Source organism: Pholis gunnellus (assembly GCF_910591455.1).
Source record: "Pholis gunnellus genome assembly, chromosome: 1".
NCBI classification, from domain to species: Eukaryota; Metazoa; Chordata; class Actinopteri; order Perciformes; family Pholidae; genus Pholis; species Pholis gunnellus.
The window spans coordinates 9,241,888-9,260,734 of record NC_136528.1 but is presented as its reverse complement, the minus strand read 5'-3'; the positions used below and the strand labels follow the sequence as shown (position 1 = coordinate 9,260,734).

The following is an 18,847-nucleotide window of genomic DNA, read 5'->3' as shown; positions in this document are numbered from 1 at the left end:
AAACTCAGTATAATTGCTAACCAAATATATGGGAAAAGGTTACTACAGTTGGTGAAAGCAGTGCTGCAATTAAATCAAATGAACACATTTAATACACTATTCTCTTTATTTGTATTATTCATGTTTAGCACTATTACATATCAGAGTGAAACATCTTTAAAAAGTTATGAAATAGAAAATATAAGTTTTGATAACTGCATGTGAATTTCCTTGAAGTTTGTTTGTGCATTGTTGAGAATTCAATGACTAGACAGAAAGAAGCGTGCATGTGTGTGTGTGTGTGTGTGTGTACCTGTCTTTTGGTCTAAACAGAGAGAGACAGAGAACAAACAGCACCACAACTTCTCAAACTGAGGTCTGATCACAGCCAGCAGATGGCAGCCAGCTGTTTGGAAAGGTTTGACTCAACAATAAGAGCAGAACAAAATGTGCAGAAACTATCAAACTGTATTAACTCTCTCAGTCATGTCAAAAGTTCACAGCATTTAGAGGGATTTGAGGATTTATTCCGCAAACAGTACGCCTCGATTTTACGTGATCCACCAACTGCATCACACGGCCGGATTGGCGGGTAGATTTCATATTTCCACGAATTCACTGTGAACGAGCTGCAGTCATGCAGAAAATCTAGCATTTATGGAATACAATCAGATTAAATGTGAAGAATGCCGGATGACACAAATGTGACTGCTTGAAAAGATGTGAGGTGAAATGTGACAGCTGAACAGTGGAGAGGAGGACACAGTGTGGACACAATGTACAGTAAGTCAGTTCACACACCTCTCAGTTACTCTCAGGTTTATGAGACATTCATATGTGGGCTGCGCAGCTGATTCAGCATCTCAGGCCTTCATGTCAGGAAACACTGTGGCGAAATAAAAACAGCCACAGCTGAATTTCCACTGAATGGACCATTTAGATATATGACACAAAGTGACCATACAGACAGACTTAACATCTGCATTACATGGTGGGGAGAAACACTGAGCTATTACGCACAACACTGGAAATAGACAATAGACAATAAAGCCACAACTAACAAAATTCATTGAAAGGAAGCCAACTCATGCTCTGCCCTCCACACCCGTGACTGAAAGTGCGTAACACAATATTTGTGTGAGTGGACACACTAATGAAGACTTGTATTAAACTCAACGCGAGTTCCCGTGGAAAGAAAAAGACATGATGGAAAAGAAAAACAACAGACCACGTCATTTTACAGCTACGTTAAGATGTGTGTTATTGCCACTAAATTTACCAAAACTGGAACAAAATAAAAAGCATGTGAGCAAATATCAGACTTGCAAATACAATGTTTAGATTTGGTTGTTTTTAGAACCTATAAAGCACTTTTAGCTCAATCATACACGTTGTACTTATTAGTACTTCAATAACATTGTGTTGATTTTTACATTTAATTATTCATTTTCTTCTGGCATGTTGAGACCGGTGGTAGAATTGACCATGAATGTTTTTCCATACGTGTTACTTTATACTTGACATTTTATGTCATTTTGTACTTATACCACGATACTCCACTATATTTCAGAGAGAATTAATACAATATCTGATGCTATAGTTGTTTTCAGATTATTTTTTTTTACAAAACACATAATCAGGTTATAGAATATAATAAATTATTATAAATCAAAATATCCAGCATTCTATGAAGTAATTAAAATGCTCTCCACCTCGTCCAAATACACCACTGAAATACTGCGTCCACGTTGACGCATCGGCATTAATAATGCAATTTTAATTTGAGTGCAACACTGATTCTTTTAAGTTAAGTACATTTTGATGTTGATTGTGGTATTTCTACAGTACTTTTACCTAAAGGATAGCCTACTGGATTGTAGGCTATCTCTCACCAATTATACAGCTGCTGAATAACCCAGCATTAGAACAGTCATTTGATATTCTAGATATTCAGTTAGTTATTGACGCCATCAAACACTGTTGAGCTACAAATGTGCAAACTAAAACTGCTTTGTTCAAACTTAAAGGACACATCTAATCTGATCAGGTCCCAGGTTTCCAATTAACTGAAATCTTGTGATAGGATCAGGGGTGAGTTGTGAGTATCAAGCAGACAACAGAAGGTTAAAGTAAATCATCAGATCACAGGAGTTACCAAAAATGAGGATTCATAGAAAGGGGTTTCTTCACCAACTGCGTGAAAAACATGATTTAGGCCAAATGTGTTGCGCTTTCAGAACTATAATCTCTCAGTCAGAGTTTAAAGGTGATGGTGTTCTCATTGTATCATTTAGTAGTCAAATGAGAAGGCTGGAAAATGTTTTTTCTGGAAAATGTTCATCTGGTTTGTGATCCTATCGCTGAAATAAGCCTATTTATTCATTTATTTAAAGTTTAGTCATCACAGCTTGACCACCTTGAAACATTATATAAATTTAAAACCATGATTATAGAAGCTTTTGTGCAATACATTATTGTAAACTTCAAGAAATCCAATAAAATCTCCTCCAAATTGGCAGTCAATTGAAGTCAAACTATGAATAGAAATCTTACAAACTGAACTGAATTCCCCTTCTCTTGGCGACTTCCTCCTCATAGCTGAGGTTCTCGAGGGTGTAAACCCCAACATAAGTAATATTTTGGTGCAACCTCAGGAAACTGCATGTGTCATGGAGTCGGTTGGGAAGTTTCTAAACTAAACAGAGAGAGGTCAGCTGCAGGCTGGTGAAATAAACACCACAGCAATGTGAATGTGTCAAGAGATGTTGTCCTTTAGTTTTTTGTTTGTGTCTTTGATTCGGACACCAATACGAGCTACTTTCTACGCAAACGCTGGCAGCCTTTGTGTGTGTGTCTGCGTGTTTGTGTATTGGTGTTAAGTGAGTACAGCTGATAACACTGATAAATGCAACTAGGCTGACATGGAAAATTAATAAGGGGGAAACACTGACAGGTCATCGGCACCATGCCCACAATGCAAAGTTGTCCTATAATTAACATGTGTCTGTTAAGGTCCAGTGGTATAGAGAGGCCCTGTCGATTACATAAGTTAAATGTTACCCACAATGAACTGCAAATACTCTGTTCACAGTGTTTTTCTTCTTTATGGTCATTTTATTTTATATCCAGGTGGACTACGGATGATAGAGGAAAACGGTCTTGTCGTCTATTCTAGTCTTTGGTAACAATCAAAGATTCAGTGATGTGTAAAACTCAAGTAGAGGTGGCACCAACACAAATTTAAAATACTATAAATACTAAATAGAGGACCCAAAGTTAAGGGTAAAGATATTTTGCTACAGACTGTATTTGTTACAAAAGTTACTGTAAGTACAATCCTGAGGTATTTGTACTTTACTTGGGTATTTGCACTTTATACTTCTACTCCACTACATTTTGGAGGCAAACATTGTACTTTTTACTCCACCACGTTTATTTGACAACTTTAGTTACTTTGCAGGTTTATATTATTGATACAAAAATCTATAAATAAATGATGATTTTTGTATTATTATTATAGATTAAATACCCAGCAGTAGAGTAATTAATAACAACTCCACAGCAGCAACAACATTAAAGTGATGAACACAATAATGGATCAATAATTACAATACAAAAATGTAATACATATTGTTCCTCAAACAAGCCATTTTCCATTTAATTTGTGGTATATTAAGGAATATGTTTATGCAAATACTTTTACTTACGCATCATTTTGAATGTAGAACTTTTACTTTTAATAGAGTATTTCTACACTGTGGTATTACTACTTTTACTTTTGTACCACTGCCTACTTTTTTTTTGCACTTTTATTTTTCACTTATTGCATAAAAACATACAGATTATATCATGGGGTTTTAGGTTAGAAGGTGTGAAGTGGGCGTAGGGAGGAAGGGGGTGGAGCTGCGGTAACACTCGCTTCTGATTGGCTGTTGTGGGATTTCTGTGCGGCTCGAGGCTGTTTAAATAGCCAATCACGTCGCCTCTCCTCAGTATGTGTAGTAGCTACAACGAGCTAACGGCCCTCTCTCGGTGGAACACCGCGTCCGAGTGACACCTCGTCTCTGCTCTCGCCTTACTCACTTAACTTAAGTGCCATGGAGGAATTAAGTAGTTGACGTTTCCTGTAACCTTCTCTTTTTAAGCTTTCTTCCCGTCTGATCACTGTGATCCTGAACCGGTTTACTGACGTTTTGAACTCTCAAACGACACTTTTTGTAACGAGCTTTGACCATCCGAAATCATGAAGTACATCATCGGCATCGGCGGGTGAGTTGAATGAATGAAGCTAGCTAAGCTAAGCTAGCTGGCTAAGCTAAGCTGCTAGGCCTTAGAAGTCCGGCACACGTGGAGAGAGGGCGGTCATGACATCCGCCAGAGTGTTGCTTCCCTTTTGTTGTCCCGCTGTTCATTGACCAAATATGTCGGTGTTCATTTTTTTAAATTTAGTTTCTGTAACGTTAGACCCTCGAGCCTTTCTAGCAATGTCTGTCAATAAATAGAGCTAAAGCTAACTGCTCCTGACTTGTAATAGAGATGAGGAAATCCGCCATTTGTTCAGTTAACACCCATTTTTACATGTGACGTTACATAACGACACCTAAAATCTATTTACAGTGTACATTTTGTCGTTGCATGCTACAAACGGCTCTGCGTGGCTTTTTATGGTACATTATTGTGGCAATAACAAAAAATGTATCTAATGTGTAATTACACATATTTAACGTGCATTAGCTGCCATGTTGAATGTAGGCTATAACTGCACTTCCAAAAATGTCTGTGCCAGATTCAATATCTAACTGATGGTCAAACGTTAATCATTAATCTGTCAGGTTATCAGATGACAATTGCTCCCATTGTCAACCATTCATTGTATCTTTATTGCTTTGTTCTGTTCAGTGTAACCAATGGAGGGAAAACCACCCTCACCAACAGACTGATCAAGAACCTGCCCAACTGTTGTGTGGTACATCAGGATGACTTCTTCAAGGTGAGCCACGTGCACACACCTCTTTGAATTGTGGGGTAAAGTTAACCAAAGGGATCGCTCTGAGTAACAAGTCAGCGGGGTGTTAACACTTGCCTGTTTTGACCTAGCGAGTAAAAACACTGTCAGAGCCTTCCATATAGCAGAGTGTAGCTCTAGTGGAATGTACCGTGGTACATCTTATCAATGTATGTTTCAGCCTCAAGATCAGATTGAAGTTGGTGACGATGGCTTTAAGCAGTACGATGGTAAGCCTGGGTTTTTAATGAATGGGTTTGTGCGTTTGTCTTGTACGTCTGCTGCTGTAACGCTTTGTTCCATTTTTAATCTGCATGCAATATAGACAAAGGTAAAGACTTTTTCTAACACTTTTTTTTCCCCTATACATTTCTTCCTTCACCTCCATCCTCTCTCCCCGCCTTTTGCTTTTCAGTCCTTTCTGCCCTGGACATGGACGCCATGATGAGTACCATCTACGCATGGCTGGACAACCCGGTGAAGTTTGAGAAGTCTCACGGCGTCAATAACACCCTGGATACTGAGATTGTCCCAAAGTCTGACGTTAAGGATGAGGAGGAGTCTCACATCCTTATTGTGGAGGGCTTTCTGCTTTACACCTACGGGTAAGAACATGTGCGCTTTACGTCACTGAGTATTTCTCACTGTAAAAGGAATGCCAGCAGCCAGCCTTGACATTCATTTGTCTCTTCCCTCGCAGACCTTTGATCGACGTGCTCAACCAACGTTACTTTATTTCCATCCCACATGAAGAATGCAAAAAGAGGAGGTGGTAAGTGCCTGTGTTCAGACGCTGTTCTTAACTGGTGTTTATAGTCTGGTCTGTTGTCTTTATTACGGTTCTGTAATTGGTGTTGTGTGTGTTTGTCTCTGCAGCTCTAGGAACTACTTGGTGCCAGACCCCCCCGGCCTATTCGATGGCCACGTCTGGCCCATGTATTTGAAACACAAGAACATCATGGAGTCATCAGCTGTTGACGTCTGTAAGTTGGTGCATTTTGGAATAATCACTTCTTTGTCATTTACAGACAAAGTTTCTCCTATTGATTTTAAATGTGTTTGCTATTACAGTGCAGCTAGATGGAACCAAGTCAAAGGAACAGCTGTTCAACTTTGTCTACGGCAACATCCTGAACAACATCCAGAAGTCTTTTTAACAAACAAAGGTAACTTAATCATCAGACTTTACTGTATCATAATCTTTGTGTCCAAATGTGAGATTCTGACATGTTTTCTTTCTGTATTGCAGGTCATACGATCAGCTAAAGGGAGCATGTACTCAGCCTGCAAGCAGAACACCGCCTTGCCTTAAGTTTCAACCTGGCAGCTCATTTAGCTGACTGCTACGATTTTTGTAAATGTTTTTAGCTGATGGCATTAAATGCTGGCATGTTTTTATATCGACCATATTTATTGCTTTGTTACCGCCCACGCTCCAATGAGAGTTGATGAATATGTTCAGAGGATAGTTGAACTTCTATGTCAATAAATAATCCTCCTGCCAACTCTGTGCTCTTCTGGTTATTTTAAGGGGAATGACAAGCTCTTACTCTGAAGGTAGTACAAAGTGGAACCCCCCCCCCCCCCCCCCCCCCTTTTTCAAATAAAAAAGTAATAAAGAATTTATAGTCTTTGCATGTGTAAAGTCCACGTTTGTAACTGTTTTTAAAATATAGTCCCTATTTCAACACTTGTAGCTGCTAAGTTGAGCTCAGTGAGCAGACTGCTTTCACTATCCCGCTCACAGGCAACAGTTGGTGTGAGTGATAAGTGGAGTCAAAAGGCTGAACCTCGTGACTTCAGGTCTGGAGCACAACCCTTATCTAAATGCAGACGCACTTGGGGCTATTTTCTCTGGAAGTGGTTACTGCCTTTACTTGGTTTCACAGAGTAATGGCTCTTTGTAATCAGATAACATCAATAAGGTGATGTGTATGCATGATTTTACATGTTTTTTAAAAATTGTATTTAATAAGGTACAGCCAGTTGGTAATGACATTGGGCAGTGTTAGTCACATGCAGTATATAATGTATGTGATGAACAGGTTTTTTAAATGTATTCCACAAACCCATAACAGACTGGTATCGCTTGGTTTGTTCGCCTTAAACAAGACCACGCTGTCCTGATCTTTTGGACTGGAAAGTAGCAGACCACCCCTTAGCGCAAAGTGGGGGGAAAAGATGTGGACAAAAATATTTCACTTCCACACCAATATTGTTTTTTTGAGTGAATGTCTTAAGAGCAGTGGTTTCATATGTAAAGACATTTATTTTAAAAGATCTCTCCAGCTGCAATCAATAAGCTCAACTGTTTAGTCAGATTCTCCATTAAAGCTGTGGTACCCTTGTTTGCAAACACTGCAACTGTTAATGTTATTGTAGCCACAAATATACTATTTATATGTATATTCCTATGATATAATCTGTGTATATACACAATATGGAGTTATTAATGCTAAAGACACATTTTCATCTTTGCATAAGTAGAGAGCTCTTTACCAACTATAGTGTAGTTATGCAACGCTTTGTTAAGGCACGAGGCACATGCATTATTATTGTGCATATGTGCCAGTACAGCTTTTATTTTCCTGAAATGGAAAAATACAGCCGGTGAAGTCTAAATCTAACATTTACAGAAGTCGTGGGTGTGTCAGGCCCCTCTGAGGAAGGGAAATTGCTTTCATACTGGCCGTTCTTCCCTCTAAAAGCACACATTATGTAATGTCACTATAGACATTTATGGACAGAGGTCAGAGCAGTACGGAAGTTGGGGTAAAAACAACTCTTGGCCCAAATACGAGCAGCCTGTGTTATGTATTAATTTTAGTCAATCCAACTGTTCTTTTAGTCATTCAATTTAATTAACTTTGAAAACAAACCATAATTATTTGAGATGTATTGTATCTTAAATGTGCAATATTTGAAATTTGGAGCATTTTGATTGCCTCTCAATGGCTCTCAACATGGCAACCGCTGACCGGACAGCTTGTAGCTAAAGATGCGAACGATGCTAACATGCTGACAGAGCTCATGTTTACCTGAGAGGGATGCGCAAAGTGGGTGCTACTCCTCCGTGACGACGGCATCAGTCAGGACGACTTCATCAGCTTAAACTGCCATATGAGCGCAGAGCGGCGTCCATGAGCTAGCCAGTGGGGCACGCTCACATGCAAACAACATGCACTAAATATATGCACGGCAGTCCTGGCTATGAAATCAAAGCAAGGAGAGGCTTGCATATCAACACACAGAGGGAGAGCAACTTCATTCTTTGCTCGGGTAGACATTACTCCTCTTTATCTTTACACAGCAAATAGTTGTTTTCTGCTTTGTATATGTTCTGAATCCTGCACATTGCACCTTTAAATCTGTTTCCATTTAACAGTCACTGTTTTCCCTCTGCTGAGTCATTCTAGAATAAACCAATCCTCACATGTTGATATTACACTGCATGCAGGACAAATGGAGGTCTGACAGAAAGAGCACATGTTGTATTATTCAGAGCACAAAGCAGCTCGTACAGGTTTCTCTAGTTCCAGACAGACTGCGTGATTGTTGACACACCGGTGTATCTGCAGCAACAGCATGGACACACACGCAGACATGCAGTCAGCTAACGTCTGAAAAGTGTGTTTCTTCAAAGCACTTTTTTAGTTATTTAGTTACAGTTTATAATTGAGGTTTCATTGTCATATTCATGCATTTCTGTTGCCTCAAATGACTTTCCAGTATTCACCCCACCCATGTTCCTCTCTGGTACATTACAACATACCTGCTGTGTGTCCTCACACATAAATGTCCACATCTAGTAGGCATATATTCATCCATCAGCTATAAAACTGCGAGGCCTGGGTTCGATGTAACAGGTCATGGCTTGTTGTATGGATTGAGTTTGCATACTTTAGACCACCAGTGCATTCAAATGTATCAAGGGGGAGAGAGAGAGAGAGCGAGAGAGAGAGATAGTGAGTGGGGGATCCTATTACAATCCTCGTCATCTTGGGAATTTACTGCAGCCTACTTTAGTTTCGAGCAGGACAAACACTAAAATACTTCATCCCATTTGTTAACAACACAATGTTTTTTTATCTTGGATCAAACTTTTCAAGTCAAAGTTTCCCGTTGTGTTCATTTTTGCCAGGTCACAAACAGATATATCAGTTTTTTGAGTGTGCAATGGCGGGTATTATGTGAGTGGACGTCCTCATGTGCCCAGACATTTTAACAGCAACTCATAATGTGCTTAACTTCTGTGGCAGAAATCATTTGGAGATGGTGTTCATTTCCTCAAAGGGTAGCTAACTCATTTTAAGATGGGTGTTACTGTAACGTGTGCAAGCTGGTCAGATGTGAACGTGAGAGATAAGACGTTATGTAACCTCGACTAGCTGCTGGCCTGGCCTCCCTTGAAAAACAGATCATGGCTGCATCTGTTCTACTCTAGTTATATACTTCACCTTGTCCAACCAGGGAATGGGGCTCGAAATGTTAAAGGTTAAATAGCACTTTTTCAATAAAGCGAGTCCTAGCTTACATAAACGAGGTTACCGTGAACTCATTGTCCCCAGATACAATACTTCATGATTGAATAGCACCGTGGTGAGAGAGGACATCGTCTTCTGACACCCGTAGCCTCTGGACTACCACAAACCCTGCAGTTTTCTAAACCGCGCCGACCACCACACTGGCATGAGGGCTGCAGTACTGGCTCTTGTTTGTGCATGTGTCTGTCTGTCTGTCTGTCTGCATGGGTGTACGTGTGTCTGCGCTGCGCCCGTCTCCCACTACACACCTCTCCTCAGTGCATCCAAAAACGCAGGAGGAAGCAACAGTCTGCTGTGGTTGACTCAAATAGACCATATAAACAACGCTATAAATCCTCGCTTCAGACCTCTAACTCCATACAGTTAAGGTTTGGATTATCACTTCTCCACCTCACACAGGTCACACAGGACACGGCCGTGCAACCACTAACCGTCCTGGTGGCAGAGGTGACTGTGACTCTGTGGGCACTTGTCTGGATTTCTTTGTCTCGCTCACAGCTTTGCAATGCGCCCCTTAACATATGACCTCCTGTTTTCTTCTGTTACCCGACGAGAGAAAACAACAAGGACAGGGCGCACTCATTTAATCAAATCATCCTTTCCCTCCACCACAACCACGCTGCTCTTCAAAGCCTCCTCTTCAACCAACGAGTTTGTTTTCTATATTTACTGCTTTTACTACAGTCTAAAAGGAGCCCATGAAACCAGCCATGGGTGCCATAAAACCTCTTGTGACGATTGGGGATGTTGTGTGGACTTGTTTTTGAAAATGTGGCGCTCTAAAGCCGACACGGACGTGTTGCTGAGCACCTGTGGGGCTGATGTGAGGACAGCCTTTCACCCACTGTGGTTCACTGGCTCTGTCTGTGTTTACGCGGAGTGGAACTGTCCTGACCGCAGTGCAGACACAACAAGAGCCTTCTGTAACCCACACATGGCATTAGACACTTCAATTGTACACACTTCACTGCTCTTGCTGCAGCACAGAGGTGGTGGAAGAAGTATTTAGCTCCTTTACTTTACTTTAAAAATATCCAGGCAAAGGGCATTCAAGGTTTTTACTGAAATAAAGTTACATAAGCATCCTAAGGTCACTGTGCTGAGAGTGCACACTTGTTTATATAGGCTGTATTCTATTCTATGTATTATTACTACTGAGCCATTAATATATAAAAAGCAATTTAGAACTCCAGGAGCTCTGGAAGCTGCGGGCTCACTGTGTCAGTTTGATTTGATTGAAGATGTGTTTGAATATGCAGCACTAACTGACATAAGGGCTTAAAGGTGGGTCTTAGTTTATGATGTACTTTTTACTATTTTGTTACGTACGAATACACAAAAGCACAATAAACAAACTTGAGGCCCTCCTTGAATCACATTGCAAGTATACTGTTGCTATTAAAGTAGTAGTGTATTTCCATGGTGAGCCACGTTATAGTACCATGCCACATTTCAGAGTGAAATATTGTTATACAGCTGAGGTTAATAGTTATTTTCCAGATTAAGATTGGACATAAAACAATATATGACAAAATTAAAATGCAATATGTCATTTTAAATGAGATGAAACCAGGGGTTCTATAGCTGAAGTCCAAAGAGAAACAATTATCATCTAATTAAGATATTTCAGACTAAAAAGGAAACGGAGAAAAGTATCGAAAACATTATACAGGCTTTGGCTGCACCCCTCTGGAGTAAAAAACCCCCACTAATTGTATATTAAGTACTTAAAACTAGCTCCATGTTAAGATGGAGCTATTTATTCATTGTCAGTATATGCTATATTATTTAGTTTATTTATTATTTTAAGTTGATCATGTGTTTTGTGTAGGAAATCTTTATCTTTAGTCTGTGAAAGCACTTTGTGAACTCTGTTTTTAAAGGTGCTATATAAATAAAGTTATGATTATTATTATTATCTGCAAAGCACCAATATACGTATAACTGTCAAGATGTTGTGGAGTAAGACGAAGAATATCTACATCTGAAAGGAAGTGGAGTTTAAGTAGAAAAAACACAAAACACTGGGTTAAAAATATCTCAAAACTATACTTGGGTTAATATATAACTTCCTATCGTATCTAAATGCATCTAAAATTACTGTTTTGAAAAGTGGTGGTTACATTGTACACGCATATGCTTAAATATCTCCTGTGTACCATCTGTTGAGTCACAGAAACCTAATTACTAATGTTCTCCATGCCCACTTACCCAGACCTACGTATGTAGTTATATAAGACCTGCTTGAGATGGGAAAGTAACCTCATTCACTGTCACTTTGGTCAGAAACACCACAAAGAGATATGTTTTCCAGAGCCTTCAAACCAGCTCTTCACATGGTACACACGGCGTGCATGAATAGCCTACTACCACGCCAACCAAATGGTGAAACCTGAGGGAAATAATAACATGATGCAATCATCCTCAATGTGGGCCCCGAGGACCATATCCTGTTATGGTGGGTCTGGGTGAGGCCTGGTACTGCCTGTCTGAAGCAGACCACAGCCTCCCACTCCTCACCCGTCTGGATCTCTGTTTACTTAGACAGGAAGGCCGTCCGCTATACAACATCATCATCTGATGCTGCTGCTCCATGTCTGTGACTCGCTTGTGGTTTTGGCGAAAAGAAGGGGTTTGTGTTTTTCCCCGACGGCCAAGTTTCTAAAAGCAGAGACAAGTAAAAACCAAATGCTCGGAGGAGTAGAGAGCCCAGCCTCGGAAACCACTGCTTCTCTGAGCTCCTCTTGAGGCGTCGTGCGCCCACTCCTCCTGGAAAAACAGAGCGCTATTCAATTAGGATGAACTAATTATGAGCAGATCCTGGCAGACATTCAGTTGGTAAAAGTATTACAAAGTGGGAAAACTCACAACATTAAATGATGTGATCTGTTGGAGTAAAAGTCATTTTATAGGACCAGTGTGTAGGATTTAGTGGCATCTAGTGGTGAGGTTGCAGACTGCAACCAAGATTGTAAACTTCGCTCACTTCTCTCTTTCCAAGCCTGTCGGAGAACTTCAGAGGCCTTCCGGTAACGTAAAACTGCAGAAGTGTCTCGCTAGAGCCAGTGTTTGGTTTGTCCGCTCTGGGCGGACTCTTTATGCAGATAAAAATGAATTCTAAGGTAAAAAATAAAACTCAATGATTCTTAGTTTTAGGTCATCATACACTTGAAAACATAGTAATGATTATAACAATATTCGCCAATAAATCACCCCAATTATTTTCACATTTCCGTCAAATTGAATAAATAAAAGAATGATTAATAATGCATCACGATTATTTTTCTCAGATTTTAAAATATTCACTGGATCACTGGTTAATGGACATATTTTGTGTTCACATTGATATTTCATATTCATATTTATTTAATTGTTTTGTATTTTCCCCCGTGATTGGAGATCCAAGGGCCAGCAAAAGTCTTTCTGACCTGGGACCTGAAGCAGAACTTCATTTGCTCTCTCTCTCATTTCATTCACAAATTCAAATAACCTACAACCCGTTAAAACACAGCGATGGGAATCTTCTCATTTAATGCTTGTTTCTGGTAAAAAAATGAATTAAAAAAAACCATTAAAAGTGTCACAACAAAAAAAACTCAATAACTGATTTAATAATATTACACCAGCAAGATTTCTCTTTTTGTCTTTAGGAATATTTTTACCTCCAATGAGCCGCTGACCAACTGCCATACATGACAGACCCGAGCAAAACCTCTATCCTTTTTCTGGTCTGCACATCACACTGACCCAGTTTCATAAAAACAACAACAATCAGTGTTGCATAAGGCATTCATATATGGAACCACAGTGTGTACACATACACAGAAGAAAACCTCAAACAAAGCCCAAAGTCAAGGTACTGAAAACTATATTCAAAGTGTGGTTTCCACTGCACTGCCTCACTTTCATCAGGGGGCCCCTCTCTTGAGTCTGGACCCCTTCGTGGCCACACTGTGGTGCAGTTTCCGCTCCAAGAAGAGCCGGGCAGAGGGTGCGCCAAGCCATGTTGGTTTTAACTGAATTTCCTGCTCTAGTAGAGAGTATAAAATTAGAGTTTTATGTGATTAGGAGGGGGAGTGACAGACGCATGATTGTGTCGGGATAGAGAGGAATGTAACCTACTTTTCTGTCAACAAACGCCTGTTTGTGGCTAGTATGAGATAATGGTGACAAAAATGTGTGTGAAAAGAGACAAAGTTGGTTGAAATCATCATCGGTCTGCTGTTTACCAACTCAGTGACAATTCAAGCTTCATGAAGGAAAAGCTGAGGCTGACTTGGGAACCGACTGGCTCAAGAGTCAGTCCTGCTGCTCCGTTCTTCAACTACATTCACCGTGGCGCCCAAGGTGGTCAGGCAACCTGGCCCTGATTAGAAGCATGTCATGCTAGAACAGCAGAGAGTGAGGTTTGTGAAGTACTAGTTTACGTCCTAAATGTGTGTGGACAGAGACTCTGCAGGTGCTCCTTAAAACCCAACGACACACAGGATGAACTCACATCAGATACATCTCTCTGGTTGGTAGGTGTGCTAATCAGTAACATCAGCTGGGGCAGAAATGTTTAAGCAGTAAAATAAAAATAAAAACCTGCAGAAATTCAGCCTTCCATGGAGCACCTTTGCCCACCACAGATTTAAGATCTGGTGAAACGATGCCTGGTCTCTGCTGACACCTGGTGGACTGAGATGCTTGACACAGTTCACGTAGTCCAACAAGAGGCTTTACTTTTAGAACATACTGCAGCTCCCCTTACAGAGTATGTGTTGTAGCATGCAGTATGCATTCAATTGGGACATACTACGCACCATGAACTTTGACCGTCTTGCTCATAGGTCTACTGACACAAAGGATTGTGGGTCAGATTAGCCAAAGTAGTAGGCTGGCTTGCATACTGCAAAATGCAAACAGGTGTAGTATAACGTCCTGGTATATTTGGCGAACTGCATTTGCCATACTATGTATTGGTACATACTTAATCTTTTTTTGGACTACTAAATGGTATGGTAGTATGAGTATTGGAACGCACAGCATAGACATGATGACGTGACTCTCCTACAAGCAACACTCGCACACTTCAGAACCCATTTTACATTACAAATGTGTGCAACTGTGACAAACAGCCCTACAGCAGGTACTCATCCTCACACGTACTAAAACCAGTTTGTGTTGCCTTTATTATTAATCGTACAAACAGTGGAGTTCCAGGCGGAAGTAGTGCACAGAAGCCTCTAGAAAGGTCTGCTAAACAAATTTACAGATGCCGTGTATGACGAGGGGCAAAGTTTGGTGCACATTGTCCTCCACTCTCATATCACCTGGACCCCAGAAACACAGTCAGTTGAATTTAGTGCAGACCAATTTAAATAACATATCTGTTATAGAACATTCAACACTAACAGAAATCACATATATTAACACTATATCTAACAGCAAACCCATTGATTCTCCTCCTTGTCATTGTCCAACGGCTGCAAAAGTGTCTTTGAGTCATTTGTTCCACTCTCAGGGAAGATCTGGAGTCTGTGTGTCTCATCAGAGGTTGATCGTGGGAAGTACCAGCATTGGATGATTTAGTCCATGTCTTTGGTTTGTGGTGATCTTGGCCAATATCCAACATAAAGGATCACACCAGAATATTTGCACGTTTTGGCCCATTTACTAAAAATCACATATACTGTTGATTAAGTGGACCATTTCCCAAAGCACATTACTCTACTCTTATTAGTCTTAAAGATTCTGGAATGGAAATTATTTCCAATCCATTTCTTTCAGCAAAGACAGTTCCACACTTTCAATAAAAAAAAAAATCTTGTTACCTCTACGTATAAAGACGTATTTTTATTTTAAGTATTTCAGTCGGTGGCAAATATATGGAGCCAAGTTGATTCCTAACAATTCCAAGAAAAATGGAAGAAAAGGGAAACCTGCTTGAGATAATATGCAATAAAGCATTGTAAAAATCACGTCTACTTCGTAATATTCCGCATGATGGATTAAGTGTATCAATCCAGTTTCAAGTAGATTTTAATACGATACCAAAATGAGCTGAAACTAAAGCTGCCTGGATCTGGTATCTCATCTCCTCCTCTCTCTGCCTGCCTGCCTCTCTTGCCCCCAAGAATGCCCCAAAAATGAGCAAAAGAAAACCCCAAATCTAAAATACTTTTGCTTTGGAAAACAGTCGGCAGTAATGTGACGTACAGTCGATATGTAATAAATAGGCTGAGGCATGCAAAAGCACCTGTATGATCCATTTACACAGCAGACAACTTGGGGATCCTAAGTTCTTTTCGCAGGTTTGGCAATAAGCTGCCTTTCTCTCTCGAGCTCCTTATCGCGCTGCTGCTCCTTCTCCAGCGCCTCCTTCTGCTTCTGCTGCTGAAGCTTCAACGCTCTTTTCTGAGAGAAAACAAAAGTAAACATTTTAATCAGTGTATTAATGGTTCAGTAGGCATCTCATCCGCCAAACATTGCTCCTTTGCCTGAACTTATGCCGGCAAAACTCTTCTTAAATCCGAGGTACCTTTAGTTTAGTTGTCTTTTCGTGGAGCATAATCATCTCTTTCCTTATGTTCACCAGTTTATTGTGATAAACCTTGGCCTCTGTAAACTAAAGACGACACACGGGGTTAGAAAGCGTTCCTGTTGGCTGGTGTAGAGAGGGCCAAATGAGCACAAATGAGATTAGAATTCAGTCCAAACATACCAGAGAATTGAGGTCCAGTAAGGTGTTACAGTCTCTGAACTTGGTGACCTCTTGGTCCAGTGTGTCTAACAATATCAGCTGATTTTGTCTGGTTGACACAAAAATAAAGGGGAAGACATGAGACAATGAGAGAATATAAATGATTGTAACTGACTTAATACCTTTTCTCGCCTACTAATACACAATTTCCTTGAGTGAAATATGTTTACTGAGAGGAAGCTGCACAGTCCTCTCGCTCATCTGATCAACGTTTATATGAGCCAACACTTGATTAATATCTTTCATCAAAGTACAATTGAGTACCATTCCAGCACGGCTCATATTTACTTGTTCCTGATGTGGCCCAATCAACCTGACACTTTTAAAGTTCTCCCCCACAAGTAGACAGCATGGGACATGATTATTTGACATCTGTGGTGACATAATAGTGATGCAAAGAGTATTTAAGAAGTTGTTGTGCGTCATGAAACACTCACGTGAGCTCTTGGAGGGCTCGCTTAGAGTTCTGTAGATCCGGGAGGTAGTGAGCGAGTAATCCCTCTGTGAGCTTGTCCACCGCTTTCTTATCCACGAACACGTTCTCTACGGGCGCCGAGCTCTCCAGACACAATGAGTCCTGCAGTTCCAGCTGGAGATCTGTCAAATGTTCAAGAGAATACGTACAAAGTATTTAGTATTTAGGGCGGTCCTCGACCAAAGAGATTCTAAGTCGACTCGTACAATTTTGACAACTAATGACTTAGTTGATTTAATCAACAGAGAGTTTCTCCACAAAGAATCACACATTTTAATCTTGTGTAAACCAGAGATAAAATCATTAAAAACAGCTAATCCACTTTAGAAATCTGAGTCGACTAAGAACAAAACATCAGATTACTAAGAGGAGGAAGCCCTGATTGTGTCACAAAAGTCACTTTTTGGTGTCCTGATGAACTCTGACCTTTCACTTTTTTGTATTCTGACTGCTGACACTTGAGATGTAAGATTACATTGTTGCAAGTGATCTAGTGTCGGTCACTGTACTGAGGACATTGTGCAGTCCATCCCCTATTTCATTTATCTTTAACCAAATACAATGCTTGTATAATAATTGTATTATTGGATTGTGTGCAACAGTGACCTGGAATATTACCATCTTATATCTCACTGTTGCTGCTATGAAACTCTAAACTAACCCACTGCTTCAGGAATCCCTTCACAGAAATGAAAAGTCTAAATGAGTATTCCTCTTTCTAATTTCACAGTTCTTCACAATCTTCTACCTCTGAGACTGCGCCTGTAACTTTTTTATTGTCTGTTAGTCTACTATATGAATGACTCCATAAAGCCATAAAGGTGAGTTTACTCACAGTTTACTGTACTACTCAGCTTGTGCAAACAGTTTGATGATATTCTATGTGGCTCTGGAGGAGTTTTCTAAAGTCTGTGAAAATAACCCTGAGGAAGTCTTCAGGGTTCTCTTGACTTGGGCTTAGATAATTAACATTTTTAACTAAAAGCTTGCGTTAAAAACTCGGGGTGTGAAGCGGAAACGTGTGGGCATTTATAAATTACAATTAATTTGTTTGGTTTTCAGGTATGCTGCATTTTCTGTATTACTTAGCACAAAGTCGAAAACATCAGAGCCTTCAGGATACAATTCATAGACATAATCATGACTTGGATGTTGGCATGAACGCTGTTTACAATTCAAGAACTGGAAATTAAAATGACTAATTAAAATATGACACGAACACGGCATAAACACAATGTTTATGCCGTGTTCGTGTCATATTTTAATATTTTAAATTGCATTGTGGGAAGTGAAGTGTTTTTGAAGCTTGGCTTACAGAAGGTACTGAAGGCTGACCTATCTCAACCTCTGCCACTCTGATTTGAATGCCCAGCCAAGCTACTTTATAATAAAAGTGAAATAGACATTAAAAAAACTGCATGACGAAGCTTTGACATTGTCTTGATGCTCAAGGCCCCTTCCTTGGACCCCAAACCCACTTGTAGTGGTCTCTCACAAGTGAATGAGGATGCACGAGCTGCCCCATGACAGGCACAAACTAATGCTGGATCATTCAGCTAATCTATACTGTTCATGCAGCCTGGTCACCACATATGTTCAGATATATAGACAGCAGAGAGCAGGTTAAGCGCGCGCGCGCACACACACACACCTTCACAGTGTGGAGGTTCCCACTGGAGCGAAGGTCCTTCATCTTCCATCTCCTCTACCTCCATATGCAACGACTCTTGTTCAACCAGACTGACTTTATGACCTGAAAGAGAGGCGCCACGAAACAAAACAGATTATATCGGATGGAAATGATCAGTTTTAGCTTATCGCAACATCGAGCAACTAACCGTTGAGGAAGTATTTTAGCTAGCTCGTTGAGCAGCTTCATAACGTGTAACTGACATCGTAAACCATAAACACAGTAAGCACGTCACCTTCTTACCTGTTTGACTGTCTGTTTATAACTGTAGGTGTGCAGAGTTTAGGTACTTCTAACCAGAACCAGGAGAGAACAACGGAAAAGATGTTTTGGATGAGTTACTGCTCCTGCAAAGAAAAAACGTCATGTGACTCCCGCGTCATCACGTGACTGCGAGCGCAACCGACCT

General features: G+C 40.3%; 2 protein-coding genes across 2 annotated transcripts; one reads left to right on the top strand and one right to left on the bottom strand.

Moving 5' to 3' along the window:
- Positions 1-3,985: 3,985 nt before the first annotated feature.
- mibp2 (muscle-specific beta 1 integrin binding protein 2) lies at positions 3,986-6,508 on the top strand. Its single transcript, XM_079163783.1, has 8 exons — positions 3,986-4,248; positions 4,879-4,969; positions 5,166-5,214; positions 5,400-5,589; positions 5,685-5,756; positions 5,861-5,967; positions 6,056-6,150; positions 6,234-6,508. The coding sequence occupies exons 1-7, from the start codon at positions 4,223-4,225 to the stop codon at positions 6,139-6,141; spliced, it is 621 nt and encodes a 206-aa protein (XP_079019909.1). The 5' UTR covers positions 3,986-4,222; the 3' UTR covers positions 6,142-6,150; positions 6,234-6,508.
- An 8,040-nt stretch (positions 6,509-14,548) lies between these two features.
- Positions 14,549-18,816, bottom strand: bloc1s6 (biogenesis of lysosomal organelles complex-1, subunit 6, pallidin). The gene is made up of 6 exons (XM_079156610.1): positions 18,682-18,816; positions 18,400-18,501; positions 16,711-16,870; positions 16,235-16,322; positions 16,052-16,138; positions 14,549-15,927 (listed from the first exon to the last, which is right to left on the bottom strand). Exons 2-6 carry the CDS (start codon positions 18,461-18,463, stop codon positions 15,808-15,810), a joined length of 519 nt encoding a protein of 172 aa, XP_079012736.1. The 5' UTR covers positions 18,464-18,501; positions 18,682-18,816; the 3' UTR covers positions 14,549-15,807.
- Between the last annotated feature and the right edge of the window lie 31 nt (positions 18,817-18,847).